The sequence below is a fragment of the Myotis lucifugus genome, unplaced genomic scaffold, assembly GCF_000147115.1.
Source record: "Myotis lucifugus unplaced genomic scaffold, Myoluc2.0 scaffold_238, whole genome shotgun sequence".
Taxonomy (NCBI): Eukaryota; Metazoa; Chordata; class Mammalia; order Chiroptera; family Vespertilionidae; genus Myotis; species Myotis lucifugus.
Window position 1 is genome coordinate 1,853,363 of NW_005871286.1, and position 24,932 is coordinate 1,878,294.

The 24,932-nt window shown below is 41.5% G+C and overlaps 1 protein-coding gene across 4 annotated transcripts in view; it reads right to left on the bottom strand.

The window, feature by feature from the left end:
• The window catches only part of LYPD6 (LY6/PLAUR domain containing 6), a 115,755-nt gene that overhangs the window by 25,769 nt on the left and 65,054 nt on the right, over positions 1-24,932 (bottom strand). For 3 of the 4 annotated variants that reach the window (XM_023762223.1, XM_006098492.3, XM_023762222.1), the window contains exon 2: positions 1,951-2,139. In XM_023762223.1, coding sequence (XP_023617991.1) covers positions 1,951-2,068 — 118 coding nt within the window. In that variant the 5' untranslated portion in view covers positions 2,069-2,139. Of the gene's footprint in view, positions 1-1,950; positions 2,140-9,599; positions 9,655-24,932 lie in introns of all 4 variants that reach the window. The other variant, XM_014464111.2, reaches the window with a different exon arrangement.

The following is a 24,932-nucleotide window of genomic DNA, read 5'->3' on the forward strand; positions in this document are numbered from 1 at the left end:
CTGAGTACAATCGGCCTCAGAGAAAGCCAGGTGTGGACCTGCTTTGTGGCCCAGTGACTTCTGAGACTGTCACTGAAGTGGACAGAGAACCGCCCAGAGGCTGAGAATTCTGGCACTCAAACCTAAGAGACTGAAATCTAGGTTTTTGTTCACCAAGTTTAATTAAAAAAAAAGTATGACTGGAGAAAAGAACAAATGCAATCCTAGAAAACAGAGCAGTTTTCAAAACACCTTCTTTTCACAGATTTTACTAAAATAAACAGCCCTGCAAAACAAGCATCCAGATAAGCTTCCCATACAATTCACAGTAGGCAATGGACTCTACTGATGAGAGACAGTAGCAATAAAACTAAAGAAACTCTTTGCTGCTTGCCAAAGGCATATTTGGAATTTAAAAATTAGAGCAACGTATTTTCAGCATCCCCAGTTTACCCTCTAAGCCAATTATAGCAACATCATAATTTACAGGTCTCCCATTGCCTAATATATATGTGCCCAGCATTTTACAGATGTTATTTACAATGTTAAGTTCACAAAGCAATGTGACAGGGTATGGATTATTTTATCCACTTTAGAAATGTGAAAATTAACATTTTAAAAGATTTCCCTAACATTTATTAAGCACTTACTACATTCAGTGCTAAATGCTTTGTATGCATTCTTAGATTTAATCGTCACAAAGTGGAGGTGTTTATTTCAAGTCAGAAGTCTACGAAGCAGCTGAGCTAGTTGCTGACCCATGGGCAGGTGACTGGACGGCCTACCTCTCATCCAGACCAGACCATGCAGTTTAGTAGAGCAGCTGGCTGATGATATTAAAGGAGTCCGAGGAGTGGCCTCCACTGTGTAGATTCTAAGATCCTCAAAAGCAAGGACTATGCTTTATTTGCCTTTATGTCTTTCATGCCTATCACAGTTCTGACACACAGGATACACAAAAAGATATAGGTGGAACAGACTATTTCATAAGAGGAATGTACCTCAGGGCAAATGCTGAAGGTCAAAACATACACAATATACGCAGCTCTCACCACCACAGGGACAATACAGAGAAGATCCAACTAAGAGAGGAGGTGCAAGTGCTGTGTGATCCTTAGAATATCAGCAGCAGAGGCACCTGATATTCTTGCTAAAAGCCAGAAACCACAGTACAGCCCCAGCCAGATACGCGATCAGACACTCCAGGGAAGGGACCGTGCATCTGCATTATGATGCACTCTCTAGATAAGTCTTACACACAGGAAACCGAAAGGGAGAGGAAACAGGAAGCTGTGGAAGATAATTACATTGAAACTGAGAATGAGATGCACAGACAGGACCGGCTATTATCTTCCCTACAAAGGACTGATCTTTTACAAACACATCCCTCCTGGGACACGGATTTCACTTTGATAACTGGCTGGCATGAGTCAAAGGGAAGGGTGTTCGGAATCAGAGCGAAGGTGCAGGGGACAGAGAAAACGAGCCTGATAATTTGCCTTAAAATAAAAAAACAAACATGCTAGAAAAAGGTGAGGATAAAACCCACGGCATCTTTGGTAGCACTGCACCCCCCAATTAAATCATCAGAGGTTTTCCCTGTACTGCCTTCTCCCAGCCATTTTTATTTTTATTTTATTATTATTATTATTTGTTAATCCTCACCTGAGGATATTTTTCCATCGATTTTTAGAGAGAGTGGAAGGGAGGGGGAGATTCAGAGAGAAAGAAACATCAATGTGATAGAGACATATCAATCGGTTGCCTCCTGCACGCACCCCAACCAGGACCTGGGGTCAAGCCTATAACCAAGGCTCATGCCCTTGACTGGAATCAAAACCGGGACCCTCCAGCCTGCTGGCTGAAGCCTTATCCACTGAGCTAAACTGGCCAGGGCTCCCCGCCATTTTTTAACTCAAGTCTTATTTGCAGTCGAGTGACATTTCCGCAGCAAAGAGAACAGAGTCTTACTTGAAGGGTGGAGGTAGATAATGTCTTTCACTGTGAAGTCTCGGGACTGTGCAGCTTTCAGACAATCAGCCAGCAGGCTCAGCAGCAGGAGCCAGGCCAGGGCAGGGCCAGGCTCCATGGCAGGCCCAGGCGTCACTCATACAGGGCGCCCTGGAGCGGGGACTCGGGACCACGGGAGAGCACTGGCACCTGAAATATGAAGCAAGAATCATCTCAGTGTCCAACTCGAAAAAGCCACAGGACTTGGCCGAGGTTTTGTGTTGGGAGCAGAGCATCAGGAGAGCAGGGAGCCCAGGGCACAAGGAAGTGGGCAGACGCAGAGAGAAACTTTATAAACGGTAATTTTAGAGCACTTAGAAAATTCCGGCCCAAATCTCTTCTGAATCAGGTCGCTCAAGCTCCACTGGTAGCAGTCCCCTCTAATATCCAGCAGAGATGCTATCAAGAGAGATTGAATTTTAATGAAATCCAGCTATTTTTTGCCAGGAGGCCAGGGGATGGCTGCCAGAATGCAACAATAAATAAGTCAGGTACAAAAGCTCAGAAGCGTTTCCCTGATAATGGTGCAGGCCAAGGACGGGAGTACAGCCTTACTGGGTCACGGTGCCCGTGCAAACCTGCACAGGGTAGACTTTCAGATCTGGGGAATAAAGAAATGTACGCAAATGGGCCTCTTCCAAACCAAAAACTGCCTTTCTAGCTCCAAATCCCCTTAACATAAGTAGCATCATTGGCTAGGTGCTGTTGAAGTCATATGCCGGTACAGGGCGTCCCAAAAAATGTAAACACATATTAACAGCTGATAGCTCAATTTTGAAAATGAAATGTATTTTAATAAATACTGCCTTTATAACTATTCAAAGTGTGCATACATTTTTTGGATAATATATATCTATATATCTATACATCTATATCTATATTTATATAGATATATGACGTCATATATACATATACACATATGCTAATTACTATTATAATCCATTTGCAGTAAATCAAAGTCCAGTAAATAGAGGAGGTGATTCAGATCCAGGCAGTCTGATCATTGAGTCCATATTTTTAAACACTAGGTGATACTGTGTTCTTCCAAAGATTATTTTGTTGTGTGTACACAAAAACTGCTGAAATAAGATCAAGGTATCACTGTAGCTGTAAGCAATCATCATTCTGTCCTCTACAGTATTCTGATTCTGTCCTTTTCAATTAAAACTGGGGACAGGAAAACCTTCTACTAGGGTTGAATTGTCCAGCTTACTTAGATGTAGCTATATCCTGAGTGGCCAGATTATTATGACCACCTGACGTTTGTAGGCAAATTAGCTATAATTTCGCGCTGAAGTTGCTAGAAAGCCAAACCATTATAAATAGGGAAGCAGTTTGTTTACCATGACAGTATAAGTGAATTTTTTCTGAAGATATGGGTAAACAACGCAATTTAACAGCCTTTGAACGTGGGATATATTTGAACGTGAGTGGCCAGATTATTATGACCACCCCAGCAGTACTTCGTTGGGCCACCTTTTGCCTTCAATACTGCGGCAATTCTTGGCATTGACTCCACGAGATGTTGAAAGGTGATGTGAGGAATCTGACACCATGCCTGATGAATAGCACTGCCCAGTTCTGTGAGATTTGATGGTTGTGGCACCAGCTGCCTGATGGCTCTTTTAACTTCATCCCACAAATGCTCAATTGGATTGAGATCTGGTGATTGTGGGGGCCACCTAAGCAAGGTAAAGTCTCCCTCATGTTCTTGAAACCACTCCTGCACAATACGAGCACCATGGCATGGCGCATTGTCTTGTTGGAAGAAGCCATCTCCATTGGGATACGCCATCAACGTGATAGGATGAACTTGATCAGCAACGATACTTAGGTATGTTGTGCTATTCAGACGTCATTCCACACGAATTAAAGGGCCCAAATCATGCCAGGAAAACATGCCCCAAACCATAACACTGCCCCCACCAGCTTGAAGGGCTGTACTCATGCATGTGGGGTGCATGCTTTCATGCTGTTTCTGCCAAATTCTCACTCTGCCATCTGCATGATGCAACTGGAAACGTGATTCATCGGACCACATGACTTTTTTCCATTACTCGACTGTCCAATCCTTGTGTTCCTGTGTGAATTGGAGACATTTTATCTTGGTAACTGCAGACAGCAAAGGTGTTCGAACAGGCCTTCGGCTTTCATATCCCATACGATGCAGTGTATGGCTAATTTGCCTACAACGTCAGGTGGTCATAATAATCTGGCCACTCATAATAATATATGTCCCATGTTCAAAGGCTGTTAAATCGCATTGTTTACCCATATCTTCAGAAACAAATCACTTCTACTGTCATGGTAAACAACCTGCTTCCCTATTTATAATGGTCTGGCCCTCTAGCAACTTCAGCGTGAAATTATAGCTAATTTGCCTACAAACGTCAGGTGGTCATAATAATCTGGCTACTCAGTGTATATCTCAATTTATATGTGCTATTCACTTGCCAACTTATTGCTTTCCTATAATCACCTTCTATTTTCCAACTACCAGCATCCTATTGCCCATGCAAGTGGTCAAGTTAGAAAGTCACTTTACTTTTAACATGCTAAAAAACACATGATTCGGACATTTTGCTTACAAATGTTGATACCAATGTTCAATGAGCTTTTTAAAATAGCATAACAAGAAACCTATATGACCTTATTAACCAATGTCATACCAATAAATATCATAAACTAAAAAAAGAAACAAGATAGCATAACAAAATAATTCTAAAATTAGACCAAGAGTAAATGTATTACAAAACAAATTTAATTGAGAAAATCAATATGAACTAATCAGATATTAGAATATACTACAGAGTAATATTAATCAAGGCAGAAGAATAAAAAGTATAAAAATGAATACAGAGAATGGAACACTCCAAGGAGCTCAGAAATAGATCCAACTATTTCCATAATATAAGCAATTTTTCAAAATTACAGAAGAGAAAAATATTAAATGGCAAGCATTATGATAACTTGATTAAATACTGTGAAAAAGATGAACTGAAATCAAATAATGCACAATACACTAAAATTAACTCCAGATGGATTGGTGTGTTCTTTTGTTTTAAGAAATAGACAATTTGTTAGAAAAATAAGAGTAGAGCTCTTACCACCCTGTAGCAGTTTGGTGATGCCAGCCGGGCCAATTTCATGCTCACGGCATGTTTACAGTTTGGCTCCCCACGCAAATTTGTGTTCAGGAAGAGACGGGGCTGCCCACTCCCTTAATAAATGTGAGTGCCAGGCCCCGTGCTAGCCACTTAGTTGAACAATATGATGAGGAAACAAATATCAATGATATCCTCCCCTCACTGAGTGACAGAGAGAAACATTGTCTCCTCCTGAATAAATGCAGTGGTGGTTCATGGTCCATCCACCTGGTCAGGTGAGGCTACTTGAGGAACACATCCGCACAGCGTCCCATGGAGAGCACCCTGCACATCCACACCCCCTCCTCACTGTCTGTAGCAGGCCCAGGGTGAGGAGAGCTACCTGGTTTTATTTTGATATCATTTAACATTGAATATCAACTAGTTGCCAACCTAAGTTCTTTTTAATGTGAAACTGAATGTCCACACCAGTGCTTCAATATATCAAACATTGCAAGTGTCACATTTTTATTAGAGCATTTTTTAACCACAGTATTCCTTCTGATTATTGATTTAAAAATCTCCCTCTGCATAGTACTTTCACTAAGAGTTATGCATTACTTAATGTCATCTGAAATTTACCTTATTGCAACCTCTGCTGCCTGGCTACCCAGCCATGAGCCTTCCTTTTGCAGCATGTTTGGCTATACATGAGTAACGTACAGACGTGAAAACCTAAATGCCCGGATTGAAACCTTACTCCAACATTTTCCGGCTGTGCAACCTTGAGCCAGTTACTTAACCACTCCATGCCTCAGTTTTCTCATCTTCAACATGAGAATTAAATGAGTTACCACAGGACACAGGCACCAAGGGGGTGAGGGCATGAGTGGGGGGTGAGGGACATTGGGGGGATAAGGACACATATGTAATACCTTAATCAATAAAGAAAAAAATGAGTTACCACACGTAAAGCACTAAAAATAGCACCTGTTACACAGTAAATTCCATGTAATATTTTCTAACATTTTTACTATTATTGTTTTCTTCAAATTCAGTCAATATACTTTTCTACGTGAATTGAACCATTAACTGTGGTTCCATACAAAGCTCTCTTCCCTTAAATTAGAAAAAAACATAATTCCCAAAACTACTAGGTATGACAAATAACGATCCATCCTGACATCTGCCCCAATGCCAGCCAGGAAGGGACGAGGCCAGTGGAAGAGAAAGGGAGGCTACCCCCTGCCACCAGGATTTTAATATGCTGAGGCTCACGTAGACCCAAGTGACTTCCTGCCATCCCTCATCAATGAAGCAAACAGGTGGGTGCTGCCCTTCTACACTCTCCCCCACACCTCACCCCGGCTACCTCCCAGGCCTTTGTTCCGGCCCATGATCCTTACATATCTGCTTTGGTTGGATTTACTTGTATAAAAGATGTTGAGAGAGCACAGGTGAGGAGCACATTTCCTTGCAACCCTTCCAAGGCTCCAGTCTCCCTGTGTGCCGTGTGCACACGCTCACACATGGTACTCATGGAGAAGGATCATGGGCTAAGCTAAAGCAGTCATTTCATTCATTAAAAGAGATCAGCTCTACTTGCTATAGGAAAGGGCAAGCTTAATTCTTCAGGCCTGAATTGTTTAGCAACAAGTTTTCAAATTTGGGAGCTTCAACTACTTTTTTTTTTTTCCTCACCTAAAGATATTTTTTCCATTGATTTTTAGAGGGAGTGAAAGGGAGAGAGAAAGAGAAACAGAAAAAGAGAGAGGGTGGGGAGAGAGAGAGAGAGAGAGAGAGAGAGAGAAAGAGAGAAACATCAATGTGAGAGAGACACATCAACTGGTTGCCTCCTGCACATGTGCCCTGACCAGGACTGGGAATCGAGCCCACAATCCTTCAGTCTGTAGGCCCACCTTCTAACCACTAAGCCAAATTGGCCAGGGCTCAACTACTTTTTTAAACCATGAATTTTATTTGTTTAATGGAGAATTTCCAAAGTCTTAAAGTAATTGAGTCACTATTATCACAACACATTTTATTCAGGAAATTATTCTTTCTTTAGAAAAAAAAAGTATTTCTAGGTTTATGTTTGAATAGAAAAGAGACTGAAAGGACAGACACCAAAATGGCGTAGGATTTTGGATAATGTTCCTTTTGCTCAGTTTGCATATGTTTAATGTCATTCTTTGTGTTCAATTTCACATGCTTAGAACATTTCAATGAGTATGCCTTGTTTTTATAAAGAGGAAAACAGTTGTTTAAAATACAGTGCTTCTCAGAGAATGAGTTTGACAGAATAATTTCACTCTTTACTCTACAAAGGAAAGTCAGCTTTTACCTATAGCCATGAACATAACCTCAAAAATGTCCCTGCCTCTTCTCCAGTAATAGAACCCGCACTTCACAGACTGTCCTCTCCTTCCCTCTTCTACTAGGCCCTTCCCTTAGCGTCTTAGCCCAGGTGCCCCTCGAAGCAGAATCTAGGGCCAGGAGTACAGGTGCTCAGACTTTATCTGGGAGGAGCAAGCCCAGGAAATTGAGGATAAAGGGAAGGAAGGAATGTGGGAGGGAGAGAGAGGTGGGCTGGGGAGAATATGAAAGTGAACAACATAAAACAATGTGATCCTAATCCTAGGTCCTAATCTCATGCTGTTCACAGTCACAGGCCACATAGAGACAGGACTGCAAGGAAGACCTGCACATCAGTAGAGTCCATGGAAGGAGAAAGGAGAAAGGAGGAAGGATTTATCTGCCAGGTTGCTTCCTGTCTCTTGTTCCCCATTGATCAAGGTTCACTCCCTTACATTTGAATGTGTTATTAATCTTTGTAAATATCCTTGCCTTTTTTTTAGGGTGTGTTATTTTTATTGTATACATTTTTACTGATGTAAAATTCACCATTTTAAAATAATACAGTTCAGTGTTTGGGGTATATTCATAATATTGTGCAACCATCACCTAATCCAGAACATTCCCATCGCCTCCAAAATAAAATGTGGCACCCATTAGCAGTCACTCCCAATTCCATCCTCTCCCTACTCTCTGGCAACCACTAATCTACTTTCTGTCTCTATGGATTTGCCTGTTGGGAACATTTCATGTAAATGGAATCATAAAACACATAGCCGTCTGTGTCTGGCTTCTTTCACTTAGCATAATGTTTTTAAGGTTCATCCATGTTATAGAATGAATTATATTTATGGCTGAATTATATTTCATTGTATTGATATACATGTACTTATCTATTGATTGGTTGATAGACATCTGGGTGGTTTACACTTTGGGGTTATTGTGAATAAAACTGTTATTAACATTCATGTACATGTTTTTGTGGAGACATATATTTTCAATTTTCTGGGCTATATACTTAAGAGTGGAATTGTTGAGTCTTATGGTGACTCTATGTTTAATTTTTTTGAAGAACTGCCAGTCTTTCACAGTAGCTGCACCATTTTACATTCCCATCTCAGTGCTCCAATTTCTCCATCTTTACCAACACTTATTTTAACTAAAAAAAAATTATATCCATCTTAGTGAATATGACGTGGTATCTCATTGTGGTTTTAATTTGCATTTCCCAAGTAACTAATGGTGCTGGTCATCCCTTCATGTGCTTACTGGCCATTTGTATATTTTCTTTGGAGTAATGTCTATTCAGATTCTTTGCCCATTTTTTAATTGAGATATTATCCTTTTATTGTTGAGTTGTAAGAATTCTTTCTATATTCTGGCCTCTGTACCCTTTTCAGATACATGATTTGCAAATCTTCTCTCCCATTCTTCTGGTTGACCTTTCACATTCTTGATGGTGTCCTTTGGCACACAAAAATTTTTAATTTTGATGAAGCCCATACATTACTTTTTATAAAGCTTTTGCTCCCTTATAAAAGTCAAGCACTAAAAAGAAGGATCTGCATACAATTCAGAGTGAAAGAACATTGTGTATTGTGCAGTAGCCAGGGCTAGGTTTCCCACTGCTCTTTTCCATGAGAAAAACTGGACAGACATGACTGATTATTAATATCACCAACGGCTTACATCCCTGCAGTAAATCATGAATCACTACCCACTCTATTAGTATTTTCTAGGAACTGAAAAGTGAAAAATGAGTGACATGCATTCACAATGAGCCTATTACTGAATACAGGCCCTGCTGAAGGGGCTGTACCTTTTCTGTATATATTCTCAATAGTTGGTGGAACTTTACTCTCTAAACCTCATCAATACGATGCTGGACATGCTCTGATAATATGAGGGGTCTTTTCTAGAACTTTGATGCTTATCCCTGGAATCCACTGTGCCTTTGGACTGCTCTAGACATTTAGAAAGGCTGTTGCATTGATTTCCATTTTATGTGCTGCTATTTGAATATGCACTGAAGATTCCTCTCCTGACTACAGCTCTCTTTATGAACAAGTACATTCTCATTTTCACAGCTCTGTGACCTTTCATTTGTTATTTATGAGCTTTTGCAAATCTAATACCACTCTGACAGATTTAATTTGTGCTCTAAATTACCTTTGCATGAGTTACTCAACTGCTGGTTTTATTCCAATGGATTACTTGTTACATTCTGAAACAGAAAAAAAAAAGTTCAAGATCTATTAGAGTTCCTCCACTTGAGAGAAAGTTGAAAAGAGTTTCATTCTGTTTTTGACTCCCTGGTACTAGGTAGTATAAAAGAGGATTTCTATACTCATCAGAGAGGCAAAGTGATAAGACCACAACCCAGGTTGAGTTTTACAAATCCACACCCATATAGGGTCCATAAATAAATACTCTTAATTCCTTAAACTGGATACTAGAAGACAATTAAGCACTTCTGGAAGCTACATTGATTGAGGTACCAAGTATTAAATAAAACATCTTAGTACTAAATCAATATATAAGTAATTGTGAAGTAGAGAACTAATGCAAATCTAAATACTTTTCAATGATATTCATATTAAAATGGGAAATGCTCAACAAGAGAAAAATGGAATTCTGAAGCCCAAAACATCATGACAAGTCTTGATTTGATTTTTAATATGTACAGACTAGACTTGATAGCAACTTGACTTAATAACCTGAAAACGTCAACTCATCTTCCAAAAGTATCAAATAAGGTATGCCTTCATGAAACTAAGTCTACTTAAATACATCATTCTGATCCTAGTACCTTCTCACAGTTCAGGAATTGCTTATAACATGTGGTAGTATTAAACAATGTCTGCAAATTCGTTGACAAGTCTCCAATGAGAGGTGGGGTTTACATCCCCTCCCCTTGATTCTGGGCCAACCTTCTTGACCAATTGACCAGCGTGTAGTGGAAATGACACTGTGTGTCTTTCAAAGCTACGCCATAGAAGGCGATTAACTTCTACCCAGTGCTCCGGAACACCCACTCTGGGCCATGTAAGCAGTCCGGGTGCTCTGAGTGCCATGCTGTGAGGAAGCCCAAGCAGTGCACACACAGCTACTGAGACTCCTACAAAAAGAGAGCTCCCTTTCCAGCTCCAGTTGCTCCAGCCCTGTCTCCTCCCCTCCATGCCAGTTCCAGCCACTGTCTGAATGTAGCTGCATTGAGACTCCAAGCGAGAACCACCAAGCTAAATGCTTCCCACATTCCTGACCCACAGAAACCACGAGGGATAGATGATTGCTATGGCCTCACACCACTAAGTTTTGTGGTGATTTGTGATGCAGCAATATGTATCTGGATCATGAGGAACTGGAGCAGGAGAGCTAATGAGGAATTATATTTCAGCTCATGAAGACAATTCCAGTTTTCACATTGGATGCAAGGTACAGAAATCCAAATCAAACAGGCTGTAACCAAAACTGAGGGGCCGAAGGGAAGGAGAAAAATTGTCCTATCTCACCTAACTGCCCAGTTTGGACACGGCGGGACTTTTAACCCTGTTATTAGGAATTTCCATCTCTCAACTCTGCTTTGTCCTCTCTTTTTCCATTACTCTCATCTAGGTCTTCCCAATATGTGACCAGCTGCTTCAAAAGCATTCCCAGATTGTTTTTCAACTGTTCCAGAAAAGCCCTAAAAAAGTAGGGCAGTCTGTCCTTGGACCATAACTTGCCAGGGGAATGTGGAAGTCCATTGGCCAGACAGAGCTGGTTCATGAACATGTCACTGGGACAAGTTCATCATACAACTATGGAAATCACATGCTTTGAGAACAGAGAAGGTACTGATCTCCCAAAATAAAATGTAGGTTTTGTCACCTGAAACAGAAGGACTAAATGCTGGGCTAGCAACATTACTCAGATGCCCACTACAATAAATAATACAGAGTTTGAAATAACCTCATTAGCCTGCAAATGCACAATGAAGCTAATGGTAGCTCAGATGAATATCTTTGCAAATTCCAGAAGGTGGTGAAATTAGCATGATTGACATGATTTTCTTCTCTAAAAATAGAATACCGCTCCATTACAACTTTACAAATCAAAATATACAGTTGAGCCCTACCTGGTTTTGCTCAGTGGATAGAGCATTGGCCTGCATCAGCCTGCAGACTGAAGGGTCCCAGGTTCGATTCTGGTCAAGGGCACATGCCTAGGTTGTGGGCTTGATCCCCAATAGGAGGCGTGCAGGAGGCAGCCAATCAATGATTCTCTCTCATCATTGATGGTTCTATCTCTCCCTTCCTCTCTGAAATCAATAAAAGTATATTTTTTAAAAAAGAAAAAATATATATACACTTGAAACAATAATTTGGGTGGGCATTTGGAATCCATTCTGCCCCTTCTTATGGCATGGTTCTTCTACTGACACCCATCACTTCTTACAATTAGAGGCACCACGTGCTTACATTGTCACTGTGATTGGACATCTGATCTGAGCCAGGCCAATCAGAGTTCTTCCTGGGTATTTTTCAAGCCAGAATTGGAAAAAACCAGCCAGCCTTCTCTGGTACAGAAATCCCCAAGAAGTGAAACTCAGGTAGCTATATATGACATGCTCCTCCCATGTGGAGGAGAAAGAAGAGAATGAAGCTTGTTGGCCAAGCTACACAGAGATCAGAGATGATAAGCCCCAGCTATGTATACCCCTTGCCTTTTTGACCATCATTTCACTCTTCCCTTAGAAGCCTCAGTCTCCATATAATATATACCCATTTTCCCCAAGCTAATTTGAGGTGGTTTTTTGTCCCTTGCAACTACAAGCTCTGACCAATTCAAGAGTCTTCCAAAAGAGTCCACCCACTAGCCTATTTTTCCTTTGTAATAAATAAGCTTTGCTTTAATACTTCTTAAATGTTTATCTACTAAAAGATTAGCATTGGTTTCAAAATGTCAATAATAGAGAACTAGTCAGAGATTACCTCTTTCAGACTTCGTGGACATTGGTGTTTTATTTTCATAACCTACAGGGAGATAGATGTTCACACATTCCCAACCTGAATTGAGGATCTATCTGCATCAAAATCCATGCTTAAAAAATGTATTTCTTTTTCTGGAACCCCTTGGTGAGGCTAGAGTTACAGAAAAGAGCTGCCTTTCTACCTTGTCCCCATCTTATTTAAAGGTCAACTGCATCAAAAATGCTTCAATTCCTGAAGGATGTTTGGCTGAGTATGCCTAGCGGTGTATTCGCATTTCTAAAAGATGTTGTATTAACTCTCTTCTGCTTGGAGGCTATATGCTTGTTGCTTCCTCTATCCATTTGAAGGCTCTCTAGAACTGACAAGAAGGCATTGTGAAGGGCAAATAGCCATAAGGGGACGAAGTCAAAGAACTCTCTAGGCAGGAATGAAACTCTGGGCACATTTTGGTCATAGCCTGCAATTTTTTATTTACTTGGAAGGGAGTGGCAGTTTGGAGAAACTTTTGCTTTTGTGCCTTTAATTAAACACTTCTATATTTCTAAGAATGTCATGTCTTCATTTATTTTTTTTCCTAGGAATTTTCATCCTACAGACCTTCCAAATATGTGGAAGTACAAAATGTACTCAGAAACAATACGATAGTTACAAATGAATTAAATCTCAGATGTAATCTCATGTTCAAATTAACCCTGTTCCAAATGTAACATTCAGATCACTAGGCACATGTCTTAAGAAGAGTTACTCAAAGAAGAGTTAGTTTTGTACTGTACAGAGGTGGTCCACTCTGTATTTAGCATGGTGCCTTTATCCTTCCTCTGCTAATTTAGGGTGTTTCCAAAATTCCAGAAACCAAAAAAGTGCCAGCAATAATTAATCATAAAGCAGACACTACCTGCTGTGAATCCGTGGAGATATTTTGTACTATTTTAACCAAGTTTGTAAAATTCTTAATGAATGTTTTGGGGAGACATTGGTTAATAATATTACGCAGGTTTCAGGTGTACAATTCTATAAGACATTATCTGTACATTGTATTGTGTGTTCACCACCCCAAGTCAAGTCTCCTTTATCACCATTCCCCCTTTACCCTTTTCTACCTCCTACTCTCTACTAATCACCATACCGTTGTCATTGTCTCTGAGGTTTTTTTGTTTTGTTTTTGGCTTAATCCCTTCACCTTTTCTACTGAGCCCCCAACCCCACCCCTCTAACAGCTGCTGGTCTGCTCTCTATATCTATGAGTCTGATTCTATTTTGTTCATTAGATTCCACATGTAAATGTACTTGCTCATTTGAGAGGTGTGGAGGGCCCTTTCAGAATTTCTTATAGGGTAGAAGAGCCAACATGTGCCCTCTCTTATTGTGAGAAAAATCATAAAAATTACCAACATCAAAAGAATGGCTTATGTAAAAATGCTATGGTTATATTTTTTTCAAATCACTGGTTTCCTTAGTAGGTAACCACTAAATCTTAACCAATGTTTCTCATTTAATAAAGAATGTGCTTTTAAAAACAAATCTTTCCATGCACTCATTCTCCATATTTCTGATCAACCAATACCTTGTGCTACACACAATACATCTCCTAACAGCTCCAAGACCATCACAGCTTCACTTGTGAAAGGGTATCGGGACCTGCTAAACTCATAGCCTAAACTATACCTTGACTTTTCAAATTAGCAAAATTATTTCAAGGAAGGAAAAATTTCCTCACCCTGGATCTGAAGCCAAAAGAATGTGTGGGATGCCCTCCTACCTCTGTTTCATTGAAGTAGTTCTTCCTTTGTAATGTACCATCTTCATTTACAAGTCTCTATAAATAATGGTTAAAGTCTATTGTAGCAAAACAAAATATAATAAGATCTAATGTAGTATTTATTCAGGCAGAAAAAGATATAGGAGTTATTTATAAAAGCAGATTATTCTTGATAATAGAAACTTTTTGTTATTGCATCTAAATTAATTGCCTTCTTAAGAGAAAAAAAAATACTGTGTTAGTCTCTTGTGGATAAGGAAGCGTAGGTACCACACTGACTCCTGACCACTGAAACTGAAAGAGCCACGTGCGAGTCCTCTCTCTTCCTCCTTATTACTGAGTTTTCCTATTTCTGATCCTCAATGTCCTTGTTTCTACTTCACTTGTTCACTCATTCATTCACCACCCTCTAGGACAGTGGTTCTCAACCTTGGCTGCACATTAGAATCACCTGGGAATCTTTTTAAAATCCTGATTTCTGGGCCTCATCCTCCGGAAATTCTGTTTCTTTGTTACGGGGTGAGGCCACAACATTAGTAACAAAGAAACAGAATTTCCGGAGTATGAGGCCCAGAAACCAGGATTTTAAAAAGATTCCCAGGTAATTCTAATATGCAGCCAAGGTTGAGAACCACTGCTCTAGGAGGTAGGTAGAGATAATGTTATATTATACATATTACTGTTAACAGTTTTGGCTTAATAACCAAATTGTTGAATTCCATTAGTGAAATCATAAAGGTAAGTCTTATAAATCCTCACAAAGGCTGCTAAGTACATGGGGGGAAGGGTTGACTTGCCTAGTATGCCAGGAGAGATGATACATCTTTGAGCCATTTAGTCAAGCGTGACCATGGTTTGAAGTTAACCTGCTGTCTTTCAACCGAGGACACATATTTGTAAGATGCCAGGTAGAGGAGCCAGGTGACAAAACAACTATACCAACCCTGCAAAGGCCCTCTGGGCAGGAGATAACAAGGTGTTACCAATGAAACTCCACAAGAGGTACATATTCTTTCCTATCAACCAGGGCAGCTCATCTGGAAGAAGAAAGAATGGAAGAAACGGAGAGGTTTGACCCATTACTACAAATTATAAAGATCAAGATAAATGTCCAGGTTCAAACAAATAAAAAAAAATAGGTATACTATAATAGGACCCAGAAATGAGAGGGATTATAGTAAACAAAAGATGTTAAAAATCCCAGTGTAGCCTGGCCAGTGTGTTCAGTGGTTAGAGTGTTGGCCCGAGGATCCAAAGGTCTCAGGTTAGATTCCAAGTGAAGGACAGGTACCTGGATTATAGGTTCAATCCCCAGCCCTGGTCGGGGCATGTGCAGGAGGCAACCAATCGACGTGTCTCTCTCACATCGATGTTTCTTTCTTTCCCTACCTTCCACTTGCTCTAAAAATCAATAGACAAAATATCCTCTGGTGAGGATTAACAACAACAACAACAAAAATCCAAAAGTGTCATAGCCGGAGTGGACTTATCCAGAAGTTAGTTAAGGATAAACTCCAGGGTCCCTGATTGCGTGGGCCAGTGCCAAGGCCCCGTTCCTATTTTAGGATTGTAATTTATGTGTTCTTTTCCTTTAGGAGGGCTCCTCCCTAATAACCCCATCAACCATCCTGGCCAGGGTAATGCAAAAACAAATTTTACTATTGGCAATAATATTCTTGTTTTTCCTCTGAGAGGGGTTCGGTCAATAAATAAAAGTACATATTGTCATTCTACTTTCATGGAAGGGGGGTGGGGGTGGGGTGGGGGAGAAAGCCAGCACTTAAACACAGGACAGGTTTTCTCAAACTGGGGAAGTGGCATTAGAGCTGGAGAAAAGAATCAACCAACCGCATTCCCCTGGGCCCTCCCCCAGCACTGCCTGGGGCCAAACCACTCAGGAAGAGAGTGCTAGGGCGCCCCCAGGGCCATTAAAGTCAAGAGAAAGGAACTAGCTTTAAATAACATGTGGTTTTAAAAATTATTTTAAGAAGAGCCAGAGAAACCATTTCATCTTAAACCCAAAGAAGGGGCAGAGGCTCTGGGACTGGAAAGGAGGCCACGCCAAGCCCAGCAATGGAGCCACACTAGGCAGAAGCAATGGAGCCAAGCCAGGAAGAAGCAGGGCTAACCAGGCCCCGGTAACAGAGCACCGAGGATCCTACATGCTGGCTCCAGAGCCAGGCAGAACCCAGGCCGTTCCCTGCCTCCGGGGATGGCTGTGAGGACAAGCAGGTAGATATGCCTGGAGAGCAGTGTGGTGCAGTCCCCAAGGGCACAGGCTCTGGAGCCAGCCAGGCTACAGTTCTGACTCAGCTGCTGCTAGCTGACTAACCTTGGGCAGGTCTCTTCACCTCTCTGTGCCTCAGTTTCCTCATCTGCAAAATGGGGAAAATCGTAACATTTGCGTGATAGGGCTCTTGTGAGGACTAAAGGGTGCATACACACACACAAAGCATTCTGAACCAGACTTAGAACGTGCCTGCTAGCTAACAAAATTCTCCAAATCCGCCTGAGTGGCCTGGGAAGGCGTTGGTCACTCATTTAGGCGAAGGCACTTGTTCAGCACTGTCTGCCCTCCAGGAGGTGAGACGGGTCTTCAAAAGGCACCTGTGAAGTGCATGTTCTGTTAGAAGAAATCAAAAGCCCAGCTTGTTTGTCAGATTTTCTAGCTGATCCCAAGCTAAGATCCTGTGGTGAGGATAAAAACACAGGGCAGGTGAATTAAATGAAGCAGACTGGGCAGAATTTCTCAAATTTGAAAAATGCTTTCTCCTTTAAAGGGAAAACAGTGTCACAGACAGAACCTCTCTTATCCCCATTGTCAATTAATTCTAATTATGAGAATTACTAGAGGCCCAATGCCCGAAGATTCGTGCAAGAATAGTCCTTCCTTCCCCTGGCTGCTGGCACTGGTTTCCCCCCGGCACCCAGGACCTGGGCCTTCGCTCTGGACGCTGCCTCCCACATTCGCTCCGGGCCGGCCACCGCCATCTTTGTCATGTTAATTTGCATATTCCCTCCTTATTGGCTGTGGGTGCCACCATCTTTTGTCACAAAGTGATGGTCAATTTGCATATTCTATCTTTATTAGATAGGATAATACATATACACAGATAGAAAATTAGGATTAAGCTCCTATACCTACAGCATGCAATATCTTTAAATCTAAACAAAAATTACCACATATAAATAAAACTAAACACATTAATTAAATAAAATGGAAAAATAACAGTAATGACTAACATTTATTGGTCACTACCTATAGTGTGATATTGCCATGATTTGATCTACAGCAATGGTGATTCATATGGATCAACCCAGCATGTGCTAGCACTCTCAGTGCTTCAATCCCAACACTCCCGAGAAGTAAATATTAGTATAACCCCATTTTACAGGGGACAAAACTGGGGCACCAAGAAATGAGACACACATTTTTAAATCTACAGAACTGGCAGTTGCCCAGGGAAGCTCTGACCTGGGAGGCATAGAGCATCCCATGGATGGGGTGATGGAGGAAGAGCCAGCCAGCAAAGTTTTCAGGGCCCTCAGTGACAACTAGAAGGGCACAGAGACCTGAACAGTGCCTCCAACTGGAGGGAAGAGGCCAGTGAGGACCACCTTGATCTGGTGTCATCTTGTTTTTGTTCTAGGCAGGACAGGAAGATGGCTTCCTGGTACTTCCCAGGAGGTCATGTGCTGGGCAGCTGTAGGGGACAACAGTTTGTGCAGAAACCTAAAAAAGGAAGAGCAGGGGCAAAGGATGCTAAAAGGAGAGAGGGTGCTAAAAGGAGAGAGGACAAGTAAGGGTAAGAGAGAGAAGGAGGTTGCCCAAAAAAGGAGCCCAAGTTTCAAATTTCCTGCACATTGTACCACCTGGACTCCTACCAACTACTGATGTTGTTCTGACCCATGATGATTTCACAGGAATGGAGTGTGACTGGGGTTTTTGATACCCTCGGGCTGATTCTAATTTGCAGCAAAGTTTAGGAAACTTTGTCATGCTCTGCAAGTTGCTGACAGAAGGAAACAGCCCCCAAATGCATTCTGTTCATCCACAGGTGCTGGCAAACCCCAATGAAAGCTCCCCGTAGCACTCAATGAAGGGACTATTGTAGTCCAGCACGATCAGTGTCACTGATCCCTCTATCCTTCCTGGGCTCCTTGGGTTATTTAGAGAAAGAAAGTAGGCTGGCCATGACCTATACAAAGACCACAACTTCCCACTTAGTTTTTACCAAGCCCTGGCTCTAAACCTGGCGAGATTCTCCTGGCTTCTTTGGTAATAACTTCCCCAACGTGGTTTTCATCCTCTTAATGAAGTGATTGTTCCATGTTGCCCTTGAGATGCTCCAGGGTAAAATGCACTCCGGCTTTTTGACCTAGCACTCTTAATTTTTACAACAGAAGAAAAAATTTTCTTGAGGCCTCTCCAGGGACAAACACGCATTCACAACTATTACTCAGAAGATAGGTGGAGAGATGAGTGAGTTTTTGAGAAAGGAAACAAATATGCCAACATTTCCAGAGGCAGGATGGAGTGCGAAGAAGTGAATGACTTTTGCAGACTTGAGCTTAAGCTCTTGCTCTGCTCCACAGAGCCCTGTGAACTTGAGCAACAAAACTCCCCTGTGGTTCAGTCTCCTCTGCTGCACCTACACACAGAGCTGCCTTCAATTCATAGGGACCCCACACCGATGTTCCCATTGTGAGTGACGATGATCATGAGGCTAAGCCTTGATTATTAAGTGACCCCCATCTCTTTAGAAGTGGCCAATTTTCCATATTCTCTGACTTTCTACTTATGTGTTCTGATGTTATTCATAGAAGGAAAGCAGCGCTGAGAGTGAGGCTGAAAGGAGCAAATGTAAGTAATGTAGTCAGGGGAAAAAACAAACAAGGTGGTAATACATTCTTCCTGATTTCACTCTGTAAAGTTAGGGTAGCATAGTTTCAACGTCAGAACCATACACTTTATGCAGCTGGATTGTATCCTGCCAGGTCTTTTTTGTATGAATGGGGATACAAAACTGAGCATAGAGTGTCGAGAATTATGCAATAGGAGGCAACAGAGCTGGATCAGAGATATTGAGAGGATTGGGATTTGACGCGATGACTGGCTGCTCCAGTTCCTGTCCCCATGCTTGCAGGAATCCGAAGTTTCCAGCCAGCCTGCGTGTGCACAGGAGTTTAGTAAGTAGTGATGATAAATGCTACAATGATCCATGTACACAAAACAGCCAAATCAGGGGCCTAAGTCAGCACTGGCCAACAGGTCTTCTGCGGGGATGGAAATGTTCAATTCTGGCACTGTCCACACGTAGCTACTGAGCAACTGAAATGTGTGGCTGAGGAACTGAATTTAATTGTATTTCATTATAATCAAGACTAAGTAGCTACATGTGGACAGTGGCTGCAGTGTTGAGTAGTGCTGTTCTAAATCATTAATAAATAAACGAAAAACAGTCATTGAAAGTTGATTCTAAAACCAATTAAGGCTAGGGTGAAACAGAATGATTATTATGCAGCTAAATACCAACATATCACTTTCAATGAAATCAAATCAGAAAATACCACACAACTACTTAAATGGAAGGCACTCTTGGCCTGATTACTGGGACAGGGACAACCAGAGATAAAAAAAAGAAATGAAATTGATGTAGGTGTCATAATTTCAGGAGCACCACAAAGAACCACTCTACCCCCACCATTATTTTCTTTTTAGCTGATGGCTAAAAATATTAGTTTATTATGTGACAGGAATTGTTTCCTATGCTTTACATTTGATTCTGTCAATTATCTTATGAGGAAAGAATTTTTTTTAAATCCCAATTTCATAGATGACTAAACTAAGGAAGAAAAGGGATCAGTCAATTGCTCCAAGGTCACCTGGTAGAAAGTGTGAGAGTGGACATTTGAGTTTAGGAGGCCTGACATCAGACCCTAAGCTTCAAAGAGCCATCTGTAACTTAGACGTTATGGGAGTAAACGAGCTGCCTTTGAGAGGGGGCTGGCTTGCTCAGTGTATCCTGACATATTAAGACTGTGTCACGTTAGGGGAAAGTGGTCATTTAAGCTTTACGAAGTATAAAGGAAGCACGTGCGCACTGGATACCAGGTGCTCTGGAAGACTCTGCCAACCACCCATTCCCCAAGCCTCCTCTGAATCTACTGGTGCCTTTTCAAGTCATTAAGGTCAATGGCAAAACTGTGACAAACAGTGCAAGTCTTACAAGAATTAATAGAGGAAAGAAGTATTTCCATTACATGCTGGGAGCTGGTCTCTAACTCAGTTTGCTTTACCAATCAAATCTTATCCTTACTGATTAAAATGTAGGTGATTCTAAGGGGCTTTGTCTCCCTATTTCAATCCCCTGTTATTACCCATTTCAGATGGTTCCACATTTTTATATTCTAACTTATGCTGTAAGTAGCATCTTTGGTACTTCATCACATGGTCTATTCCCTACTATTTTCTTAGAATAAACTCCTAGATGTGGGAGGAAAGGGAAATGAAAGGACCCTGGCACTGGGTGGACCAGGAAGAATGCTGAGAGTCTCCCTTCCTTATAATTGGGTCACAAAGAGATAAGGTAAGAATTTCCCAGGATTCTTTGTTTTTCTCTGTTTGGAATCAAGAGGGAAGGAAAAGTATCCCTCTTGGTCCTCTTCTCCTGTAGTATTTAATGAAGCCAAAATTATCACGTCCCAGTAAAAGCAGGAAACATCTGAGTTTCCCAGGACTCAATACAACCCATCTCCACTTATCATGAGACTTGTGAACAAGGCTTATCTTTTCCAACCTTCATTTACACTGAAAGCTCAACAGTTCCCAGTAATAATTGCTTCTGTAAATATAGCAGAGACCATAAACTCCAAATGAAGTATTGGTTTTGTTGAGAGAATTCATTCATTTAATAAATATTTACTGTCCCTAATATATATTGGGTACTGTTCTAGGTTCCGGATTTACAGAGTTAACAAAAGAGATGAAAAGAATATTTTATATTCTGGCTCAATATATTTCTAGTTAATCCCAGCTCAGTACTTCTGGAAGAAAAAATTGATTCAACAAAAATTAATATTGGGGTTCGGTTCGAGATCCAGCTGATTAAGGGTAGCTCATTAACATGTTTGGCTCAGCACAGTTCAAGTTTCTTTTAGTGGTATAGTCCCTGGGGACTCTTTCCTCTAAAATGAAACAGCAAAAATGTCAACACATAAAAATATGTTTTGGTTCCTCAGCAGATGCCCAAACCCCAAAAACGGTCCCAGCAGTTTTTTCCCCCTGACATGCAATTTCCCCAGTTTTACTGATCCTGCCTTGTAAATATCTTTCCAATCAGCTCCATCTTCGTCATGCCTATGACCAGAACTACTCAGGTCCTTAATTTTTGCCTGGACTATTACACTGGCTTCCAAACTGGTCTGCCTGCCTCCTGTTTCCCGCCTCCCTCTCAATCTTTCTGTCTTACAGTTTTGAAAAACAGATATCTACTCTTATAACTTTACAGTTAGAAACTGTGAATGGTTCCCACTGATCATACGACACAGTTTAAAATCTTTATTGGTACACACAAGGCAGTATAGAAATATAGGAAGCCCCAGTGGGAGACTCTAAAAATAGGCTCCTGGGATTCTGGAGCAAGTAGAGAAGTTTACTCTTTTTGAAAAATGGCCCTTGGCATTGTACGGAGTCCTACTAAGACAGAATGTTTGCTATGTGATAACAAGTGATCGTGTATCCAGAACTGCCCATTATGGGTTCTGTTGGACCAGCTCAGTCATAGGCCATTCAGACCTAACAGAGCCATAGCCAGCACAGTTATCTAGAAGCTTATGGAATATCTCATCCACAGGCATGGGATCCTGCACAAGCACAACATCTGACCAGGACCCACTTCAGAAAGAGGTACAGCAACAACATGGGACCCACTGCTGTATCACATACTGCACCACCCAGAAACAGCTGGCCTCACCAGATGCTGGGATGGCCTTCTAAGGGTCAGCAGGGACCAGCTCAGAGGCAATACTCTGAAGGCTGGATATTTTTCTGAAGAAAGTTCTTTGAAACATGAAGAATTGCCATTTATAGAGCTCAGAATTTGTGTATGAAGCCTTTAAATAAAGAGAATACTGTTCATATTTACTATTTCACTTATCATCACCCCCAATGACCCACCCGGGGAGCCTGTGCCTCCCACCCATGCAACTCTGAGCTCTGTAAGGCTGGAGGTCCTGGTCTCCAAGAAAACTCATTCTTGCCAAAGGACACAGCAAAGCTCCTACTGAACTGTGGGTTTCAGCTGCCACCAAGGTAGCTTGGACTCTGTGTCTAAGGACCAACAGAACGCCATACTTGCAGGGGTAACTGGCCCTAAATAAAGGGAAGAGGCAGGGCTGCTTTGACACAGTGAAGACAGGGACATCCATATGAAACCTGGGTGACCCTCGTGGGTGCCTCCTGGAACTCCCTTACCCCACTGTGACTATGAACATACCCGGCCTGTGAAGGGTATGATTACCAACGTTCCAGACACCGCTGACCCCAGGAAAGAAGATTGGGATCATGCCCTTGGTAAAACATGAAGACCTACTACGGTGGTCATCAAGGATGTGAGCAACTCAGAATGGCTATTACAGGAAGGAGAGGATGAGTCGCAGTTGCAGCCCCCAAATCAACTGCAGTGAGGATGGAATATAGTTTGTCCCACTGACCTTCGTCTTCTGAGTTCCCTATCGGGAAGACTGGCCCCCAGGAACCATGGAGGTCCTATGCCTTGAACTTGCATGGAGAAGGTCTATGTGGCACAAAGGGCAGTAGTAGCTATGAGAATAAGCCTCGGTATTTCTGACTGTGGGGAGCCCAATTAACCTATGACCCCAGCTACTGTGCTCCAAAATCCATCACCACATTCACACTGAGGCTACACTTCCAAAAGGCAGATCCAAGCCAGTGCCTGAGCATGGCATGGGTACCAAAGCTGGCTCATTCTGGGAAGACAAGGTACTCCTGTGATAGGCGACTTTGTGTCAAGGATTCCTCTTCTTCCTTGCTAAACGTTATTGGAATTGCACTGCAGCCTAAGACCCTTCTCTCCAACCTATCTTTCCCCCTCCTTCTCTCCCTCCCTCCCTCTGTATTGTAGTCTGACAGTCTCCCAGCCTCCCCAGCTCCATCCCCATTTTTCTCATAGACGTGCAACAAGTGTCCTGCACATCTAATCCTGTCTCAGCATCTGCTTCACAGTCCTTCATAACCTTCTTCTACCATCTCTCTCATCCCCTCCTTCCTCCCAGCTACCCCCTGCCTGCTGTGTGCTCCCCAGCCACCACTAAAGAGCTTCTTTCTGCATCAAGTCTAGGAAAAGCTACCCTACTCCCTGTCTCGAATGCCCTTCCACCTCTACTTTCTCTCTAGGTCTGGGGCCAGTATAAGCACTGGCCTGAGAAAATAGCACCATTTCTGTTTCTGCATGGCCAGTTCAGGGGGACCTGCCTGACTATGGAGCACAGATTGTTCCATGTCCTATAACTAGCTGTGGGGTTCAAATGTTTATCCCACAGGCATGTGTCTCACAAAGCACCTCTCCCACTAGACAGTGATAGAGTCTAGAGAGTGTGTCCATCTATAAGGAGCAGTCACTACCTGGCTCCAGAGAAATGCTGCCATGAGGGCTGATGAGGAGAGATCTGTTGAGTTTTTAAGAAACCTCAGAAATCCACATTTTTATTGTGAAATTGTTGCATTTTAAATGTTATAAACTGATTCAAAATTGAAACACAATCCAACAGGAGAGTACACAAAGCCTACCCAATGATGCTGTGGTTCAGACCTGCCAGCTTTACCCACCATTCTAACACACTCCAAGGTCCTTGACCATGACCCCCATGGAATGCACCCTGGAGGCTGAATGCTGGGGGCTCTGGACACGGTGATGCCTCGAAGAGGCTGTGCTGCTCGCTGTTTTTAGAGACTGAATCATTATATTTTGAATTTTGTCCTCTCTGTCCATAGGGTATTTCATGCCCCAATGCTACTGCAGACTGTACTAACCTCACCAAAGAGGCAACTAATTAATTCATTATCTTGTTCAACAAATGTTTACTGAGGACCTGACATGGGCCAAGCCCTGTGCTAAGCAGGGAGAGTCAGATTTGAATAAGAGCCAGCCCTTAGCCTCAAGAAAATCATATTTATTAGAAAGACAGAGATCTGAAATTACAATATTGTATTATTTGAGAAGTAGGTTATATTATTACATTTATTCCCTACCAAAATCAAGCATCTTGATTTCTTAAAGAATATTAACATCTTTTGAACAAATAAACAAAAAATTTTAAGAAACACCTTAAACCATAATCTGTCTATCTGAAAGATTTTAATGAATGATAAATATTTTCATTATAAAATTGTAGAAAGTAGATGAGGATTAAGAAATATGAATAGGGAGCATTTAAAATATATATGTTAATAAACATTTAGTAAATATCTAAGTAAATATTTTAATAAAATCACTTCAAAACTGTAGCGTATTCAGTGATTTCTTCTTCTGAATAGTAACATAAAACACAAATTGATTTGGGGGAAGAAAACAAAAAGTATAGCACAATTTTCTTAAAGGAACATCTACCTTATCGAAATTCCACTGATTATTGTCCATTTTTTAATGATGTAAGTTTGTAACAGCAGCAGTTCTAGGGAAACTTGACTGTACATCCTCCTGGCTTTACTGAAGACCCACCGATACATTGTGAAGATATACTTGGCCA